The sequence below is a fragment of the Sciurus carolinensis genome, chromosome 8, assembly GCF_902686445.1.
Source record: "Sciurus carolinensis chromosome 8, mSciCar1.2, whole genome shotgun sequence".
NCBI lineage: Eukaryota > Metazoa > Chordata > Mammalia > Rodentia > Sciuridae > Sciurus > Sciurus carolinensis.
Window position 1 is genome coordinate 60,821,181 of NC_062220.1, and position 19,561 is coordinate 60,840,741.

Consider the following 19,561-nt stretch of genomic DNA (forward strand, 5'->3'; position numbering starts at 1 on the left):
ATTATCCAAAGTTTAATTAGAGTTTACTCTTTGTGTTGTTCTACATTCTATGTGTTTTGCCATATGCATGACATATATCTACCTGGATTAGTAAGCTTTTTGCTACTATAACAAATATCTGAGTTCAATCAACTTATGAAGAAAAATGATTTATTTTCCTCATGTTTTTGAGATTTTAATTCATGGCTGGTTAGCCCTGTTGCTTTGGGCCTTTGGTGAAGTAGTAAATCATAGAGATAGTGTGTGGCAAAGGAAGCCTGTTTACCCTATCATGGCTAAGAAGGAAGAAGGGTCCTACAATCCCCTTGAGGGCATACCCTCAATGACTAGAAGACCTTCTACTTGGCCTCACGTCTTAGAATTTCTACCACCTCCCAATTATGCCAAGTTGGGTTACAAAGCCTTTAACAAATAGACCTTTGGAGGACATTGCAGATCCAAACTAGAACATGATTATCGTATTACACAGAACAGTTTTGTTGGCCTAAAAATCCCCTGGGTACTACCCAATTATGCCATCCTCCTACCCTTCAACCCCTAGAAACCACTGATCCTTTGCTCTTCTATAGTTTCACTTATTCCAGAATATCATATATCCTGAAAAACACAGTAGGTAGCATTTTCTGATAGGCTTGTTTGTTTTAGCAATATGAACATGAGTTTTTTTCCATGTTTTACTTTATGCATAGCTTTTTTTAAATTCCCAATAATATTACAATCCATAAACAAACCACAGTTTGCTTATCCTTTCACTTATTGAAGAACATCTTGTTTGCTTCCAATTTTTAGCAATTATTTAAAAAGTGGTAATAAATATCCAAGTACAGGATTTTGTTTGGACATGTTTCAGGCAACTACATAGAAGTCCAGTTGCCAGGCTGCATGATAAGACTATATTTAGCTGTGTGAGAAATTGCCAAATTGCCCTCCATAATGACTATACCATTTTGCATTCCCACCAGCATTGAATGAGAATTCCTGTGATTATACATGCTCATCAGCATTTGATTTTGCCAGTGTTTTGGACTTTAGCCATGTTTTATGGTTTTATTTTTGTATCCTATCTTTATATTTATCATTTTTTTTATTCAGGGCTGGGTGCTAGATATGCACTCTACCACTGAGTTACACCCCAACCCACCCATGTTATTTGGTGTTAAAGATTGTCTCTCATAGAATTTTGCTCCAAGCAGGGAGGACTAAATCTTATTTCCTTGGGAAATTATTATGGTCCCTCCTATGTCAAGTCCTTCCAAAGCACATTTGATTATAAAACCAATTAATATGCCACTTTTAGCTGCCCTGTATTGTTCATCAACCTATTTTATTTCTCATTTTTCTCAACTGATCCAAGGTATGTTCTAATAGTAAGGTTTCTCATGCACAGTTTTCCTCATGTTATTGCTCAGTGAAAATATCAGTCAAGAAGAGTTCTATATGGAGTTCTTCCATAGCTCATCTTGGTTCCTGTGTTTGATTAGTAACAGTTTATAATCTGGCTTATATCATCTATTCAACTTGATTACTTCAATTCCTTCACAAAAGCCATTTGCTTCCATTTGAAAAGCTCCTTCAACTCTAAATTCATTCCCCAACTCTACCCTCAAGGCTAGAGGTAGCACTAGCCTTGCAGTGTTCGGTTTCATTCATACTTTTTTTTCTTTTCCCTTCTGAACTCTCTGGCAAGATATAATCAAGTAAGATCACCTTCTTCAGCCTCGTCATCTAACAGTTCCATTCTCTTTATTAGTTTGTATTAAAACACATGCACATCCACAGAAACACCAACTCACAGCATTTGATGTATATATAGGTTTGCTTTGCTCACTTGCTATATAACTATGTTGGTATTTCTACCGTATCGTAAGATTTTACAGAGATTTTTTACAGAGATTTTACAGATTTTACAGAGATTCTATTTTAGCCCCGGATTTCCTCCACTGGGAAGCATAGTTCCCCACACCAAGTATGTTGCATATATCTCAGATGATTGACGCTTCCTATTTTAATTTGAAAATACTATAATTTGAGTATACTAAATAGCAGCACACAAAATAAAATCCTAATAGGTACTAGTATCATTTACATTTTATCCTTTGTAACAATTAATACTTACTTACTTTTGTTTAATTAGGGCCAAATACATTCGAAGATGCAGGGAACTACATCAAGAACCAGTTTCTAGACCTGAATTTAAAGAAAGAAGATAAGGAAATTTATTCTCACATGACCTGTGCTACTGATACCCAAAATGTTAAGTTTGTGTTTGATGCAGTTACAGATATAATAATCAAAGAGAATCTAAAAGACTGTGGGCTTTTCTAATCAATCCTTTTTTCTACTTTTGCTGTGTACTCTTTTACATGTATAAAAGGTGCTATGTGATTAGTTTTAATAGATATTAGCTTATCTAGAAATATAGCTAGCATTATATAGCAAACATTTTCACACAAAAAAAATTGAATGCATCATCACCTATACTTAGTAAGTTTCAATATTTCTGTGACTTGAAGAATGTAATTTCTGATCCCCAGTTTTAAAACAGTGATATATTTTGGTAACTCTAACAGTACATATTAGTGACACTGAATTTTCTTAGACATAAACATCTGCAAATGGCCTATTTTTAAACATAGAGTAATGAAAAATGCGGAGTATTTCATATCATTTCCATTGACCAGATTTTTAAAGGCATTCACTTTTACTGATAATGTAACTGGACTAATATTATAGAGACTATGCAAGAATGGTACAAAGTACTTTGTTGGTTAATTGTAGCTCAGTTTAGTAGCTGCAAATCAAATGTTCGCTATATATAATCTTGTTGATGGGCAATTATATATGCAAAATAATTGTGCACAATTATATCTGCCACTTTTTTCCTTAAAAATCCTTAAGGCCAAATCATGCTTAGAGTTGAAAAGTTCAATAATGTCTGTTTAATGCCATTCTGGTTAAGAGAGGGAAAAGTGTATAATTAAGTACAAAATGTAAGCATTGTGGTCTAACAGTCTTCAGTGGAGAACCCATTTCCCACATCTTATTACAGAATGGCATGGAACATCATTACAGTTGATGACCACATGGGCTTTGGGATAATAATACTAGACCATGAGAGAAAAAAATTTTTTTGATTTCTCAACACTAGTGTATTTTATATTTTGTGAGTATAAGTAGCAAGTAGCAATCAGATAGATTTTTAAAAGAACTTTTGACCTTCTTTATTAGTTCTGAATTATCCACTCTAAGTAGTATATTGTACCCTAATGGTCAAAGTCCACTTTTTCAAAGCTAAATTGGGGCCTTACAAACTAAATTATACCGAATTTCTTTTCTTTTTAAAAGTGTCTACCATTTGTAAAATAAACTCAAAACATGTTTCAATATCACTTATCCTTCTACACTTGTAAAAAGTTACATATGTCAGACTATTAAATCAGTGCATAAGATTTATAATGATTCTTTAAAGAGAATTAATTTGATTTTCACAAGGTGAGATTCAGGGATCATAAATTAAGCAATTGGTCAATCTACAGTTCAGGTGAATTTTAGTAGCTCTGTCTCTTGATATAATTACTTCATTGTTGTGTAACACATTTCCATTCTATACACATAAAAATGATTATAACTCAATAAGTAGTTTTGACTAGTATGCTCATGGCTTTTTCAATTAAAAAAAAACCACAAAGGAAGTAAAACACACACATGTTCAAATAAAAAATAAACTATGTTAAGAATATATTTGAAATTCTTTTGCAGAATATAAATCATTATTAAGGATTCTAAGATATCAAGCACAAAAAAAACAGAAGCAGTCATTTCATTCAAGCATCCATTAAAGTTTTCTTGCTAGGAACTAATATCTATATGAGAACAAGTCAGCATTTTGCTAGAATTCCATACCATGAGATTTTAAATTAATACTACAAATAATATAATCTCATTCATTGCTTTGGTTCCCCCCAACACACACTCTTTCTAAACCTATTTATCTTTAGCGTGACAAGAATTTTCTAGAAATGAAAAAAGTATCTTATTTGAAACATTAATATTATTGCTATTTAAATTTTTAACTCTGACTTAACTTTAGGTTCCTCTTTTAGATGGAATAGTGAGTGAAAATGATACAATTTTTGTTTTAAAAATACAGAACTCATTTTGGTCTGTGTGAAAAGTGATAGCTATTAATATTTGTTTATGAAGTATTATCTGAGGACTTTTTAAAGAATATTAAATGAGTGAATTAAAAATGAAAGTCAATTTAGAATATTTTAAAAGAAAAAAACTGCTAAATTTCTTCCAATCTTTATAATTGAACTCAAAAAACTTTTCTTGAATACTAACCAATGAATTTTAACTAAGAAGGAATACCTTTTGGTAAAGAAAGATATTAAGGTTCATATTATTTGTTTATGATTGCAGTCTTTAAAACTGAATCTATACTTTACTTTCTTAGTTTTCAATATAAAAATTGGGAGTATATGCACAATATTTGGTGCTCAGAAGGTAGTAACAAAATGAAAATATGGGAAGAATTGCCTTCACCTGGAGAAACTGCCACTGAGAACAGCAATGTTAAGGTTGGTTAAGATTGAAACACCTATTTCAATTGGAAATGTAGTCTTCTAACTGTGTAGTCTGTGCATTGAGTTTAAAGAATCCCAAAGCAGCCTTGGGTTCAAACAAATGAAAGACATTCAACTAAGCAAACAACAAACAAACGAAAAGAAATGCCACTCAAACCCATTTCTAGCATTGTTCTGATAAATTTCTTCTTCAATTATTCAAGGTTTATCTTTCTGAAACAAAATGTTCCCCAATCCTGCTTGCCTTAGATTTGTAACACACTCAACTCAATCATTTCTAAGGTTTGCCCAACATAGACACACCCGCACTACTTCAGGGATCTGATGTGGGCTTACCCAACAGGATCATTAACAATCAACCCTTACAGAGCTCTTCCAGAAGCATGAACTAGCTGGCAGACAAGACATTGTATCATGGGATTAATGACTAGAGTTATAAATGAAGAGGATTAACTGGGCAATAATACGTTTTTGTCAAAATGTCCTGAAAATTGTCAGCTCTACAAAGAAACTCTGTGTACAGAGGGTCTTGAATTCTGTGGGATTGCTAATATTTATTATAAATATGCAGTATCTTATTGATTAAAATATTAAGAAACGAATTAGTCTTCATGTAGATCATACACATGAACAAACAAGTTGTTTAGATCATGGACCTGCCCTAGAACAAATTTTCTTACCTCATCCCATCATCCAGTTTAACCACAAAATGTACTTTAAAACACTTTTGCAGAATTTCTGAAATTTGATTCAACTAAAACCACATCTATGAGGAAAAATAAATCTTTTGTTCTGATAAGTGGGTCTTTATAACTTCCAAATCAGAGGTTAAATGTATAACTGCTAAACATAAAATATTTGTAAGAATTATGGGAGAAGTTGTGGATTCTGTAATTTATATTATTTTTTTTTTAAATAGGAGACAACCCCTCTGCTTTGGATGTTCTAGTAAATATTTACTAGAATGTAACCAATTTAAGTCCTTTTTCCATTAATGCTTTTTCTGACATTCTTACAAACTAATCTATAACCACATGGGGGCACACTTACATCATGTGTTTTTAACCCAAATGTTGCAAACACGAGTTTGGATTATCAATAACTTTAATGGGACAAATAATAAATCTTATTAAGAATCATAATTCATTTTGTGCTTCTAGTTCAGTAGTATATGATAATCTTATAAACATAATATGCAAATATTTCACTCAAATTCATGAATAACAAAGTTTCTTCAAACAGCTTCAAATTTGTAGTGTTTTACAGATAGAGTCTCTTCTCTGCTCCTTTTTTTTTGTCAGTTTCAAACTGTTGCTTAGATCTAAGAAATCATTAATTATGTAAGTGTGTCTTTCCATTAATCTGTGTTGTATTTCAAATCCTGATTAGCTCATAGTGTAAAGTAGAAGAAAAATAATTTGATGTCTGAAACTGTGTTTTGTAAGCTGTAATCAGTTGCCTGCTTATTAATGTGTGTCCTTTCAGTAAATCAAAGTAAAATTCCATTCTGCTAAAGCATGAGCCATTCTAATATTTTATTCATTATGACTTTACCTCAACTACCACTCCACCAAGTCAAGAGGAAAATGAGTGCTCCATGGCATTTGCTGTCACCACCACCGTTGCTAACATGCTTTGCATTCATAATAGCACAATTTTTATTTCAAGCCACATTTGTCACACTAGTTAAGTAATAAATAGAGTCACATGAAAGAAAGGGGAAATAAAAAAGCCCTAATTCACCTCATAGAAACAATAATGGCTCTGTAATTATTATACCCCACAGATAAGGAGTAATATATGAGACATAAAGCCAAAGCCATTATTTTATTTGGGAGACATTTATGTTTTCAAATGTGGTCAAATTGAAACAAACCAAGCAACCATATGATTGAAAATTGTTTTTCTGATGTATATTGCTGTGAGTTTTCTGTCCTGAAAACAACAATTGGTCAAAATATTAAATGACATTATAACATCAAGGACAGTGGAGAATATTTTAATGTATGAAGATCCTTACCCTGGAAGAACAATTTAGATGCTTGTACTTGTAGAAGTTACCATAAAAAGCACCCCATCCAGAATGCCAGAGAAAAAGTGATCTATACTACACTCATCCTATTCAACGAAAAATCTGAATATTTTATTCCACTTAAAAATATTGGTATAGAAGTACATATTTATATAAAGCACAATGTATGTGAAATAATTTACCACAAATAAACAGTTTTATTTCCCTTAGAGTCAGAGTCTTTCAGCTCACAGTGAGTTCACAAATGCTTAGTCTCCCCTCAAGTAAAGAAACAACCAGACATTTTTATTCACATATGTGATATATACTCCACCAATACCTACCGCAGTTAAAGTAATCATCTCCACTCTTTGAAAAAGAAGGTAAAGAATTTTATAAGAATGTAGATTAACCATTGATGTTACAAAAACAGACACAGAGGCTTGCTCTTTTTCATAATTCTGTTCTTTGTAAATATGAAATGAGGTACCGAGAGAGGTTCAGGAACTCTACCTCGAAACATGCAATCTTGGTATTTGAGAAAACAGCAGAAACAAGAAGCTGTGACCTTCTCCCACCATGCTCTTCTGAGCTGTTAAGGAATTCTCTGACTTCCTTCTTCCAGGGAAGGATCCTTCTAGCCCTAGTGGGAAGAAATTAAGTCAGAAAAGCAAACAAGAGTCTAAACAAACAGGACTTGCTACATTTAGCCTATTTTATTAGTTCAGACCCCTTTTGTCCAATCGAACTTCTACATCACTGTCCAGTCTTCATGAAAACAGTTTTCCCTATTTCTTTGGGTCTTCATTTCTGAAGTCTCCAATGTCACATAAAACTTCTATTAAGTAAATTTGGATGCTTTTCTCTTGTTAACCTGTCTTCTGTCATAGGGTCTCAATCATGAACCAAGCAACAGTTAGGGAAAAGATATTTTTCCCCTATGACTTCTCCATGATATTAAGTAACAGGCATACTATTTTGCTATAATTCTCTTTGGATTTTTGTTCTGTTCTGTTTTAACCTTAAAACAGTAGAAGAAGTGTCCTAGACAACTATATTCTGTACTTTGGACTTAGCATTCTTAGAAGTCTTTGTTAAATTCTGAAACTCCAATAACAAATTACTAATCAAATATTTCATTGTGAAATCTGTGACAGTAAGTTCCTGAACTATATTTTTTCTGCTGGGACAGGTGAGATGGTCACTCTAGAAAACCCTGAGCTAGTCCCAAGGAATTGATTTTAAATTCCATTTCTATCACCCACCCCCTGGGGAACATTAAACGTTGCCCATTTACTTTAGTGGTCATTTTGAATCCCCAGTCACTACAGACAATTGTAAACTAATCTTCTGAATTCACAGTTTATTTTAAAAACTGACACCAGAGCGAGCTTCATTTTTACAGAAAGAAAACAAAAGTAGGAAGATTTTTTATTAAAAAACGATTTTTAATGAACATTTGAAATATGACTTAAATATTTAAAAACTGTCATTCTCTCTCCTTGTCATGCTAAAATTGAGGGCTTTGGTGTGTTATTTTTTCCAAGGAAGAAGGTCTAGGCACTGAACACTGCCCCTTGTAAATACTTTCACAAAGGCATCATTTTGTTATTAAACCTAGATGGATCATATGTTGCCATCCAAGGGAGGGAAGATGCATTGATTAATGTATAAAAATTTTATTAAAGAATCACATGAAAAATTGCTAAGTTTACCAAACATCATTGAATTGTACACTTAAAAGAGATGAATATAAAAATTTTCCCTCAAAGACAAATTACAACAATGGGTTAAGGGGAAAGAAAAATGAGGATGGTGGGAACATGAGGTTAAGAGAATAATTCTATAAACTAGACCACATACTTTCTTTGCCCCACCCCCAACAAAAACAGCAATCTGCCTGCAGCCCCATCTGGCCTAAGTGGACAGGATATGTCACATTCCTCTGCAAACTGAGGCAGGTGTGAAGACCAGGGAGTCAGTCTAGGTAATAGATGATGGGGGTCAAGAGAGGATAAGGACTGGTTATCAAAGAGTAAACAATAGTTTGTTTGTCACAGGCCCAACTCTCAGTCGAGGCTGTTAATTATGAATATACTGGACAGGGGCAATGGGGGATGAAGAAAAGACAAACAGACACACAGAGAAAAAACTGGAGCCCTGCGGGTCATCAAACTCTGACGGAGTTTGACTGACCCAGAGTTAGCTCAGCAAGTTTATTATATAGGTTTCATCAAGAGGTTATTTGTGGGAAAGTTTCAGCAAAGCAGGCAATCTGAAGGATACAGCACTGGCGAGATATTAGGGTCATCTTGTCTTGCTCAGAATGCTTTACCCCTGGGAGTTGGTGCCTGAACTCAGGATCCCAACTGATAACTCTGAGCCTTAGCAGAATTTTCTCGGGCTGGTGTCACCATAGCAACTGGAGCATCTTGACCTGCACCTTTGCACAGTTAGTTCCCAGCACAAATGCAGCCACAAGGCAGTCAGAAAGACCATGATTTAAATCTTTGCTCTCCACAGTTGTTAACCTCTGTGATCATGCTTCTGGGAACTCTGGGTTTCTAACAATAAACCCCTGGAGTCCCTGCTCCCAGGCACATACATGGAGAAGAAAGAGAAGGCAATAATTAAAAGGGTGGTGGGGGGGGAGTCCTGGGGTATATAAAAGAGCAAGACCTACCCCTCCTTCAGATACCCAGCTCTGGAGCCCCTTCACTTTGGAGAAGTCTGTCCCTGTCTCTTTCTTAAATAAAACTTGCTTTCTACACTTGCCTCGTTGTCTCTCAGGTGTTTAATCTTCAACACAGGGGGAACAAGGACCCATTCCCAATCTCCAAGATCTGTATGAATAGCCAGGTGTTGTGGTGCATGCCTGTAGTCTGTAATCACATTTGTTGAGGAGGCTGAGGCAGGAAGATTTCAAGTTTAAAACCAGCCTCAGGGATCCAAGATGGCGGCCTAGAGGGAGACTGCACCCCCAGTCGCTCCACAACCCAGGAGTTAAGAAGGGGAGGCATTGAGAGACTCGGACTGAAGTGGAGCCACGGGTGAGTCTGCCCACTGGGTAAAGCTCAGCCCGGGTGGCAGGCCCAGATAGAGGTGGCTTATCGGAGCCGGGCAGGGCAGCTAGAGTCATCCACAGGCAGTCCTGCGCACTCCGGCGGTGGGCCCCGCCCACACAGCCAGCTTCTCCAGGTTCTCGGAACGGAACTGGCCCGCTAGTGAGAGCCTGTCTGAACAGAGCAGGCTCCGAGTCCCGGAGCCGCTGCAGTACAGTGTACTCCTGCAAAGAACCAGCGGAGAGCCTCGATCTGCAATCAGCCTCAGAGATAAGGGCAGGGCAGCCGGAGACCTCTTCAGGTGGTTCTGCCCACTCCGGCTGCGGGCTCTCTTCACGGGGCGATCCAAGATGGCGGCCTAGAGGGAGACTGCACCCCCGGTCGCTCCACAACCCAGGAGTTAAGAAGGGGAGGCATTGAGAGACTCGGACTGAAGTGGAGCCACGGGTGAGTCTGCCCACTGGGTAAAGCTCAGCCCGGGTGGCAGGCCCAGATAGAGGTGGCTTAGCAGAGCCGGGCAGGGCAGCTTGAGTCTTCCCAAGGTAGTCTTCCACACTCCGGCAGTGGGCTCTTCCCACACGGCCAGCTGCACGGTGCAGGCCCACAGTGAGAGCATTTCTGCACAGAGCCAGTTCCAAAACGTGGAACCAGTAGGGGGCTAGGGGCAGTATTCTTCGAATGAGCTGCTTTATCAGATTCCTCCAAGACATCAGGCTACTGAAGGCTGGGAGGTGATGCACTGGAAATCTACTGGGACACTATAAGCCAATAGTGGAAAACTGCAATATCTCAGGGTCCCACTGACAACTGACCATTATGAGAAAACAAGGGAAGAAAATGTCCCAAACAAACCTAGATACTACATCAATAAAACCCAATGACAGCACAGCAGAAGAAATGTCAGAAAGGGAGTTCAGAATGTACGTAATTAAAACGATCAGGGAAGCTAATGAGGAGATGAAAGAGCAAATGCAGGCATTGAAGGAGGAGATGAAAGAGCAAATGCAGGCATTAAATGATCGCACCAATCAACAGTTAAAAGACCAAATACGGGAAGCAAGAGATCATTTCAATAAAGAGTTAGAGATACTGAAAAAAAAACCAAACTGAAATCCTTGAAATGAAGGAAACAATAAACCAAGTTAAAAACTCCATAGAAAGTATAACCAATAGGATAGAACACCTGGAAGACAGAACCTCAGACATTGAAGACAAAATATTTAACCTTGAAAACAAAGTTGAACAAACAGAGAAGATGGTAAGAAATCATGAACAGAATCTCCAAGAACTATGGGATATCATGAAAAGGCCAAATTTGAGAATTATTGGGATTGAGGAAGGCTTAGAGAAACAAACCAAAGGAATGAACAATCTATTCAATGAAATAATAACAGAAAATTTCCCAAATCTGAAGAACGAAATGGAAAACCAAGTACAAGAGGCTTATAGAACTCCAAACATACAAAATTACAACAGACCCACACCAAGGCACATTATTATGAAAATACCTAACATACAAAATAAAGACAGAATTTTAAAGGCCGCTAGAGAAAAGAATCAAATTACATTCAGAGGGAAACCAATAAGAATATCAGCAGATTTTTCAATCCAGACCCTAAAAGCTAGAAGGGCCTGGAACAACATATACCAAGCCCTGAAAGAAAATGGATGCCAACCAAGAATCTTATACCCAGCAAAACTTACCTTCAAATTTGACGATGAAATAAGATCCTTCCATGATAAACAAAAGCTAAAGGAATTTACAAAAAGAAAGCCAGCATTACAGAACATTCTCAGCAAAATATTCCATGAGGAAGAGATGAAAAACAACGATGCAAATCAGCAACAGGAGGCGCTAGCCTAAAGGAATAGCCAAATAAAGGAGAAACCAAATCATGTCAAAAACAAATATGAGTCAATTGACTGGGAATACAAATCATATCACAATAATAACCCTGAATGTTAATGGCCTGAATTCATCAATCAAAAGACACAGACTGGCAGATTGGATTAAAAAGAAAAATCCAACAATATGCTGCCTGCAAGAGACTCATCTCATAGAAAGAGACACCCATAGACTAAAGGTGAAAGGATGGGGACAAACATACCATGCACACGGACACAGCAAAAAAGCTGGAGTATCCATCCTCATCTCAGATAATGTGGACTTCAAACCAAAACTAGTCAGAAGGGATAAAGAAGGACATTACATGCTGCTTAAGGGAAGCATAAATCAGCAAGACATAACAATCATAAATATCTATGCCCCGAACATTGGCTCATCCACGTACGTCAAACAAATCCTTCTCAATTCCAGAAATCAAATAGACCACAACACAATAATACTAGGCGATTTTAACACACCTCTCTCACCACTGGATAGATCGTCCAAACAAAAATTGAATAAAGAAACTATAGATCTCAACAACACAATCAGCAATTTAGACTTAACGGACATATATAGAATATACCATCCAACAAAGAATGAATACACTTTCTTCTCAGCAGCACATGGATCCTTCTCTAAAATAGACCATATTTTATGCCACAAAGCTACTGTTAGTAAATACAAGAAGATAGAGATACTACCTTGTACTCTATCAGATCATAATGGATTGAAATTAGAAATAAATGACAGAATAAAAAACAGAAACTTCTCCAATACCTGGAGACTAAATAATACACTATTATATGATGAATGGATAACAGAAGACATCAGGAGGGAAATAAAAAAATTCTTAGAAGTAAACGAGAACAAAGACACATCATATCAAAATCTCTGGGACACTATGAAAGCAGTACTTAGAGGAAGATTTATTTCATGGGGTGCATTCAAAAAAAGAAGTAGAAATCAACAAATAAACGAGTTAACACTACAGCTCAAAGCACTAGAAAAAGAAGAGCAGACCAATACCAAAAGTAGTAGAAGACAGGAAATAGTTAAAATCAGAGCCGAAATCAACGAAATCGAAACAAAAGAAACAATCGGAAAAATTAATAAAATAAATAGTTGGTTCTTTGAAAAAATAAATAAAATTGATAAACCCTTAGCCACACTAACAAAGAGAAAGAGGGAGAAAACTCAAATTACTAAAATTCAGAATGAACAAGGAAACATCACAACAGACACGAGTGAAATACAAAACATAATTAGAAGCTATTTCGAAAATCTATACTCCAACAAAACAGAAAACCTTGAAGACATCAACAAATTTCTAGAGACATATGAACTACCTAAACTGAACGAGGAGGACATACACAACTTAAATAAACCAATTTCAAGCAATGAAATAGAAGAGGTCATCAAAAGCCTACCAACAAAGAAAAGTCCAGGACCAGATGGGTTCTCAGCCAAGTTCTACAAAACCTTTAAAGAAGAGCTCATTCCAATACTCCTCAAACTATTCCATGAAATAGAAGAGGAGGGAACCCTCCCAAACTCGTTCTATGAAGCCAATATCACCCTGATACCTAAACCAGACAGAGACACATCGAGGAAAGAAAATTTCAGACCAATATCCTTAATGAACATCGATGCAAAAATTCTCAACAAAATTTTAGCAAATCGCATACAAATATATATTAAAAAGATAGTGCACCACCATCAAGTGGGTTTTATCCCAGGGATGCAAGGTTGGTTCAACATTCGGAAATCAATAAATGTCATTCACCATATCAACAGACTTAAAGTCAAGAATCACATGATTATTTCAATAGATGCAGAAAAAGCATTTGATAAAATACAGCATCCCTTCATGCTCAAAACACTAGAAAAAATTGGGGTAATGGGAACATTCCTAAACATTATAAAGGTCATCTACGCTAAGCCCATGGCTAATATCATTCTAAATGGTGAAAAACTGAAAGCGTTCCCCCTAAAAACTGAACAAGGCAGGGATGCCCTCTTTCACCGCTTCTATTCAACATCGTCCTTGAGACTCTAGCCAGAGCAATCAGACAAACCAAAGAAATTAAAGGGATACGAATAGGAAAAGAAGAACTCAAACTATCCCTGTTCGCTGATGACATGATTATATATTTAGAGGAACCTGGAAATTCCACCAGAAAACTTTTAGAACTCATAAGTGAATTCAGTAAAGTAGCAGGTTACAAGATCAATGCTCATAAATCCAATGCATTTTTATACATAAGTGATGAATCTTCAGAAAGAGAAATTAGGAAAACTACCCCATTCACAATAGCATCGAAAAAAATAAAATACTTGGGAATCAATCTCACAAAAGAGGTGAAAGACCTCTACAATGAGAACTACAGAACACTAAAGAAAGAAATTCAAGAAAACCTTAGAAGATGGAAAGATCTCCCATGTTCCTGGATAGGCAGAATTAATATCGTCAAAATGGCTATACTACCTAAAGTTCTATACAGATTCAATGCAATTCCAATTAAAATCCCAATGATGTACCTCGCAGAAATAGAGCAAGCAATTATGAAATTCATCTGGAAGAATAAAAAACCTAGAATAGCTAAAGCAATCCTCAGTAGCAAGAGCGAAGCAGGGGGTATTGCAATACCAGATCTTCAACTCTACTACAAAGCAATAGTAACAAAAACGGCATGGTATTGGTACCAAAATAGACAGGTAGATCAATGGTACAGAATAGAGGACATGGACACAAACCCAAATAAATACAATTTTCTCATACTAGACAAAGGTTCCAACAATATGCAATGGAGAAAAGATAGCCTCTTCAACAAATGGTGCTGGGAAAACTGGAAAACTATATGCAATAGAATGAAACTAAACCCCTATCTCTCACCCTACACAAAACTCAACTCAAAATGGATCAAGGACCTCGGAATCAGACCAGAGACCCTGCATCTTATAGAAGAAAAAGTAGGTCCAAATCTTCAACTTGTTGGCTCAGGATCAGATTTCCTTAACAGGACTCCCATAGCACAAGAAATAAAAGCAAGAATAAACAACTGGGATAGATTCAAACTAAAAAGCTTTCTCTCAGCAAAGGAAACTATCAGAAATGTGAAGAGAGAGCCTACAGAGTGGGAGAATATCTTTGCCAACCATACCTCAGATAGAGCGCTAATTTCCAGAATCTATAAAGAACTCAAAAAACTCTACACGAAGAATACAAATAATCCAATCAACAAATGGGCTAAGGAAATGAACAGACACTTCACAGAAGAAGATGTACAAGTAATCACCAGATATATGAAAAAATGTTCAACATCCCTAGTAATAAGGGAAATGCAAATCAAAACTACCCTAAGATTTCATCTCACCACAATTAGAATGGCGATTATCAAGAATACAAGCAACAATAGGTGTTGGCGAGGATGTGGTGAAAAAGGAACACTCATACATTGCTGGTGGGGTTGCAAATTAGTGCAACCACTCTGGAAAGCAGTGTGGAGATTCCTCAGAAAGCTTGGAATGGAAACACCATTTGACCCAGCTATCCCACTCCTTGGCCTATACCCAAAGGACTTAAAATCAGCATACTACAGAGATACAGCCACATCAATGTTCATTGCTGCTCAATTCACCATAGCCAGATTGTGGAACCAACCTAGATGCCCTTCAGTTGATGAATGGATAAAGAAACTGTGGCATATTTATACAATGGAATATTACTCCGCAATGAAGAATGATAAAATTATGGCATTTGTAGGCAAATGGTCGAAATTGGAGAATATCATGCTAAGTGAGATAAGCCAATCTCAAAAAACTAAAGGACGAATGATCTCGCTGATAAGCGGATGAGGACATATAATGGGGGGTGGGACGGGCTAGCATTAGGTTTAGGGTTAGGTTTAGAGTTAGGCTAAGGAGAGCAGTAAGAATGAAGGAAAGAAGGACTGTGTAGAGGGAAAAGAGGGGTGGGAGGGGTGGGAGGGGTGGGAGGGGTGGGGGGGAGGGGAAAAATATAATAAACATCATTACCGTATGTAAACGTAAAAAAATAAATAAATAAAAAAAAATAATAGTCAAATAAATGATACATATCTACAATATAAAAAAAAAATAAAAATAAAACCAGCCTCAGCAACTTAGCAAGGACCTAAGCAATGTAGTGAGATCCTGTCTCAAAATAAAAAATAAAAAGGACTGGGGATATAGCTCAGTGTTTAAGCATCCCTAGGTTCAATGTCTGGTACCAAAACACCAAAAGACAAAAAAACTATAACAAGAAAGGCAACTTTTATAAAGTATATTATGCTATTCACTTTTTCCCCACAGTGTCTCACACATGTAATGAAATTTAAAAGTTTTAAATTCATAATGGATGAGTCCATTTTTCCTTAGTGACCTCTCAACCTGAAATAGAAATATTCTAAACTCTGACATCCCTGTCTATCTAGGTCTACAGTGCTGCATGGTTGGTTGCCTAAATGTAATAATTTAGAATTATTTATTTAAATTCCTGGAAGCTGAGATCATTCCTGTATTAAAATAACTTTCAGGAGTACTTCCAGCACTGAGGGCACATGGTCCTGACCTTCACATATTTGCACTTGCAACTTCATTTGCCAGATCTGCTCTCTCCCACTCATTCACTTCTTTGTTTTCTCCTTTGTTTTTTATTGGTATATTACAGTTGTGCATACTGATGGGATTTGTTGTTACATATTTTATATGCACACAATACATAATATAATAATATAATAAAATTTGACCAATATCATCAGTATTTCCCTCCTCCCTCTACACCTCTCAACCCTTGGTCTCTTTCCTCTACTGATATCCGTTTGATTGTAATGAGATCCGCCCACGTCTTCTTTTTTCTCTCTAGCATCCACATGTGAAAGAAAACATATTACCATTAACCTTCTGAATTTCACGTATTTTCTTTATGACTGAATAAAATTCCATTGTGTATACATACCACATTTTTTTCTTTATTCATTCACCCTCTGATGGATACCTAGGCTGGTTCCATAGTTTGGCTATTGTGAATTATGCTGCTATAAACATGGATGTGCCTGTATCACTAGTATGATGACTTTAATTATTCAGGATAAATGCTGAGAAGTCAGCTGGGTCACGTGGTGGTTTCATGTTTTGTCTTTTGAGGAACCTTACAATTAGTGGTTGTACTAATTTACAGTCCCACCAACAATGTAAAAGTGTTTATTTCACTCCAAACTCCAGCATTTATTATTTTATTATTATTATTATTATTATTATTATTATTTTGTACTGTGGATTGAACTCAGGGGGCCACATTCTCATCCCTTTTTTGTATTTTATTTAGAGACAGGTTCTCACCGAGTTGCTTAGATCTTTATTGGCCTTGAACTTGCAATTGTCCTGCCTCATTCTCTGGAGTCGCTGGGATTACAGGCATGCACCACCATGACTGGCTTCCAGCATTCATTATTATTTGTATTCTTGCTGACTGCCATTCTAACTGGAGTGAGATGAAATCCCAGTGTAGTTTTGACTTGCATTTCCCTAATTGCTAATGATGTTGAATATTTTTTCATGTATTCGTTGATTATTTATTTTCTTCTTTTGAGAAGTATCTGTTTAATTCATTTTCCCATTTACTAATTGTTTTTTTTTGGGGGGGGTATAAAGTTTTTTGAATTCTTTATATATTCTGAATATGAATTCTCTGTCATAAGAGTAGCTAGCAAAGATTTTCTCCCATTCTGTAGGATCTCTCTTCACATCCCTAATTGTTTCCTACGCTGTGCAGAAGTTTTTTAATTTGATGCCATCCCATTTAACTTGGCATCATTTCCTGAACTTTAGGGGTCCTATTGAAAAATTTTTGCCCGTGCCTAAAATCCGGAGTTTTGACACTATGTTTTCTTCTAGGAATTCCTAATTCTTAGGTCTTTGATCTATTGTGAGTTGGTTATTGTTCATGGTGAGAGATAAGGGTCTAGCTTAATTATTCTACATTTGAATAACCAGTTTTCCCAACATCAATTGTTAAAAAGGATGTCTTTTCTCCAGTGTATGTTTTGATACTTTGTCAAGGATCAGATGACTGTAGATGACACAGATTGTCTCTGTGTCTTCTATTTTGTACTACTGTTTTATGCCAGTACCATACATTTTGTTACTATAGCTCTGTAGTATAATTTGAAGTCAGGTATTGTGATGCCTCCATTATTGCTTTTATGCTTAGAATTACTTTGGCTATTCTGGGTGTTTTATTCCTTCAAAAATTTTAGGGCTGTGTTGAAATAACCCAATATTATTGTACTGGGGTCTTATCTATGGTTTTAATTTGATTAATGTCTCTTTTATGTAATTAATTACACCCACTTGGGGAATAAATATTCCTTATTGTTAGAACTTCTTGTTGGATTGTTCCCTTTACCAATATGAAGTGACCTTCTTTGTCTCTTCTGATGAACTGTGGTTTGAAATCTGCTTTGTCAGATATGAGAATCACTACTCCTGCTTGTTTTCATTAACTGTCACATACAAACACACACACACACACACACACACCAGGAATGGTGGGGTTAGCAATTATCAACAGTAAAAACAATAACCATGAAGTAGATCTGGCTTTGAGGCAAACAACAGGTGTCAACTATGTTGTTCACACAAGTAATACTTGCATCAGCATTATGGGCAGGGACAGTGGTTATGAAAAACAGTTTGTTAAAGATGGTAAAAAGATAATTAATTTAGAGAAAAGATGTGCTATGAAGGTTAAAAAGAGTTTATTATTTCAAGAAGTGAACAGAGAGAATGCAGAAGAGATGTAACAGGTAATTTTTGTAAAGAAAGAAGAGAAAAAATAGGAGAAACAGAGTGATAAGAGAGAGGAAGAAAGGATAATACAATTTGGTCATTAGCAGAAGAACAGAGAGAAAGACAGACAAGAGAAACAAACACATGAAAACGATGCAAACCAAAACTGAAATACACTAACCAAAAAACCCTAAGTCTCAAAAGAAGAAAAAATAACTACATTAAAAATGCTAAAAGTGAGAAAAATAAATAAATATGTATATGTATATATGTCCCTAAAACAATCAATCAGCAGAGGAAGGTCTCTCTTTTTCTCTTCCCCTCCCCACCCTCTCTCTTTCTCTCATATACACACACCCACACACACCCCCACACACAAATAAAACAGTATTTTCAAAATTATATTTGTGTTTTTTTCCCTTCCACCAGGTCAACCCTCCTTTTATGAAATCTCAGTTAATAAGCCAGGTTGAGTTTTACCCTTCTTTTCATACACCTCTTACCCATCTCAAATTGGTCAACACTTACTATTAATTCCACATTCTAAACATTCTTTAATTGTCTGCTTTGCTCCATGAGATTCCTGGCACAGTGTCTTTAATTGCTCATATTGCCTCCACTTTTTCCACTTTCAATCCATTTCACCCAACTCCCAGGATCATCTTTCTAAAATGTAGAATATTCACACAAATTCAAATGTTTCCATTGTTCTCCATGCTGATGTTCCACTCTTATAATATTTAAATCTTTTCCATGATCTGACACCTTTTTCCTCTATAACACAATATTTTGCTGATCTTTAATCTCCTGGAACACCTCTCTTTTCCCTGTTCATTATCTGATTAACTCAATATTTGGGCTTTACCTTTCTTCAAAAATGTTCCCCTCACATGCCAAGTGTTGGCTACCTATCTCTTATGTGTGCTCTTTGACCACTTTGTATTTCCTTCTTCTTCTTAGGCCTTGTCATGATAACAAAGTCAAGGAAATCCCTTTCAGCCACTGAGAATAGTACACAAAACAGACAACATGCTTTTGAATAAGCATAGTAATGTGAATTACCTGTCATTGTGTGTGTGTGTGTGCATGTGTGTGTGTATGCGTATGTAGGTATGTTTCAAGGTTCCTAGTTATGTATTAATGTTCTTGGAAGGGAAAGGAGGAATAATAGAAATGCCTCAAGAAACTAACAGACCATGAGTAA

At 36.1% G+C, this 19,561-nt stretch overlaps 1 protein-coding gene across 5 annotated transcripts in view; it reads left to right on the forward strand.

Moving 5' to 3' along the window:
* The window catches only part of Gnat3 (G protein subunit alpha transducin 3), a 282,850-nt gene extending 280,525 nt beyond the window's left edge, over positions 1-2,325 (forward strand). For all 5 annotated transcript variants that reach the window (XM_047561277.1, XM_047561278.1, XM_047561279.1 and 2 more), the window contains one exon: positions 2,135-2,325. In XM_047561277.1, coding sequence (XP_047417233.1) covers positions 2,135-2,325 — 191 coding nt within the window. The remainder of the gene's footprint in view (positions 1-2,134) is intronic.
* Positions 2,326-19,561: the final 17,236 nt, after the last annotated feature.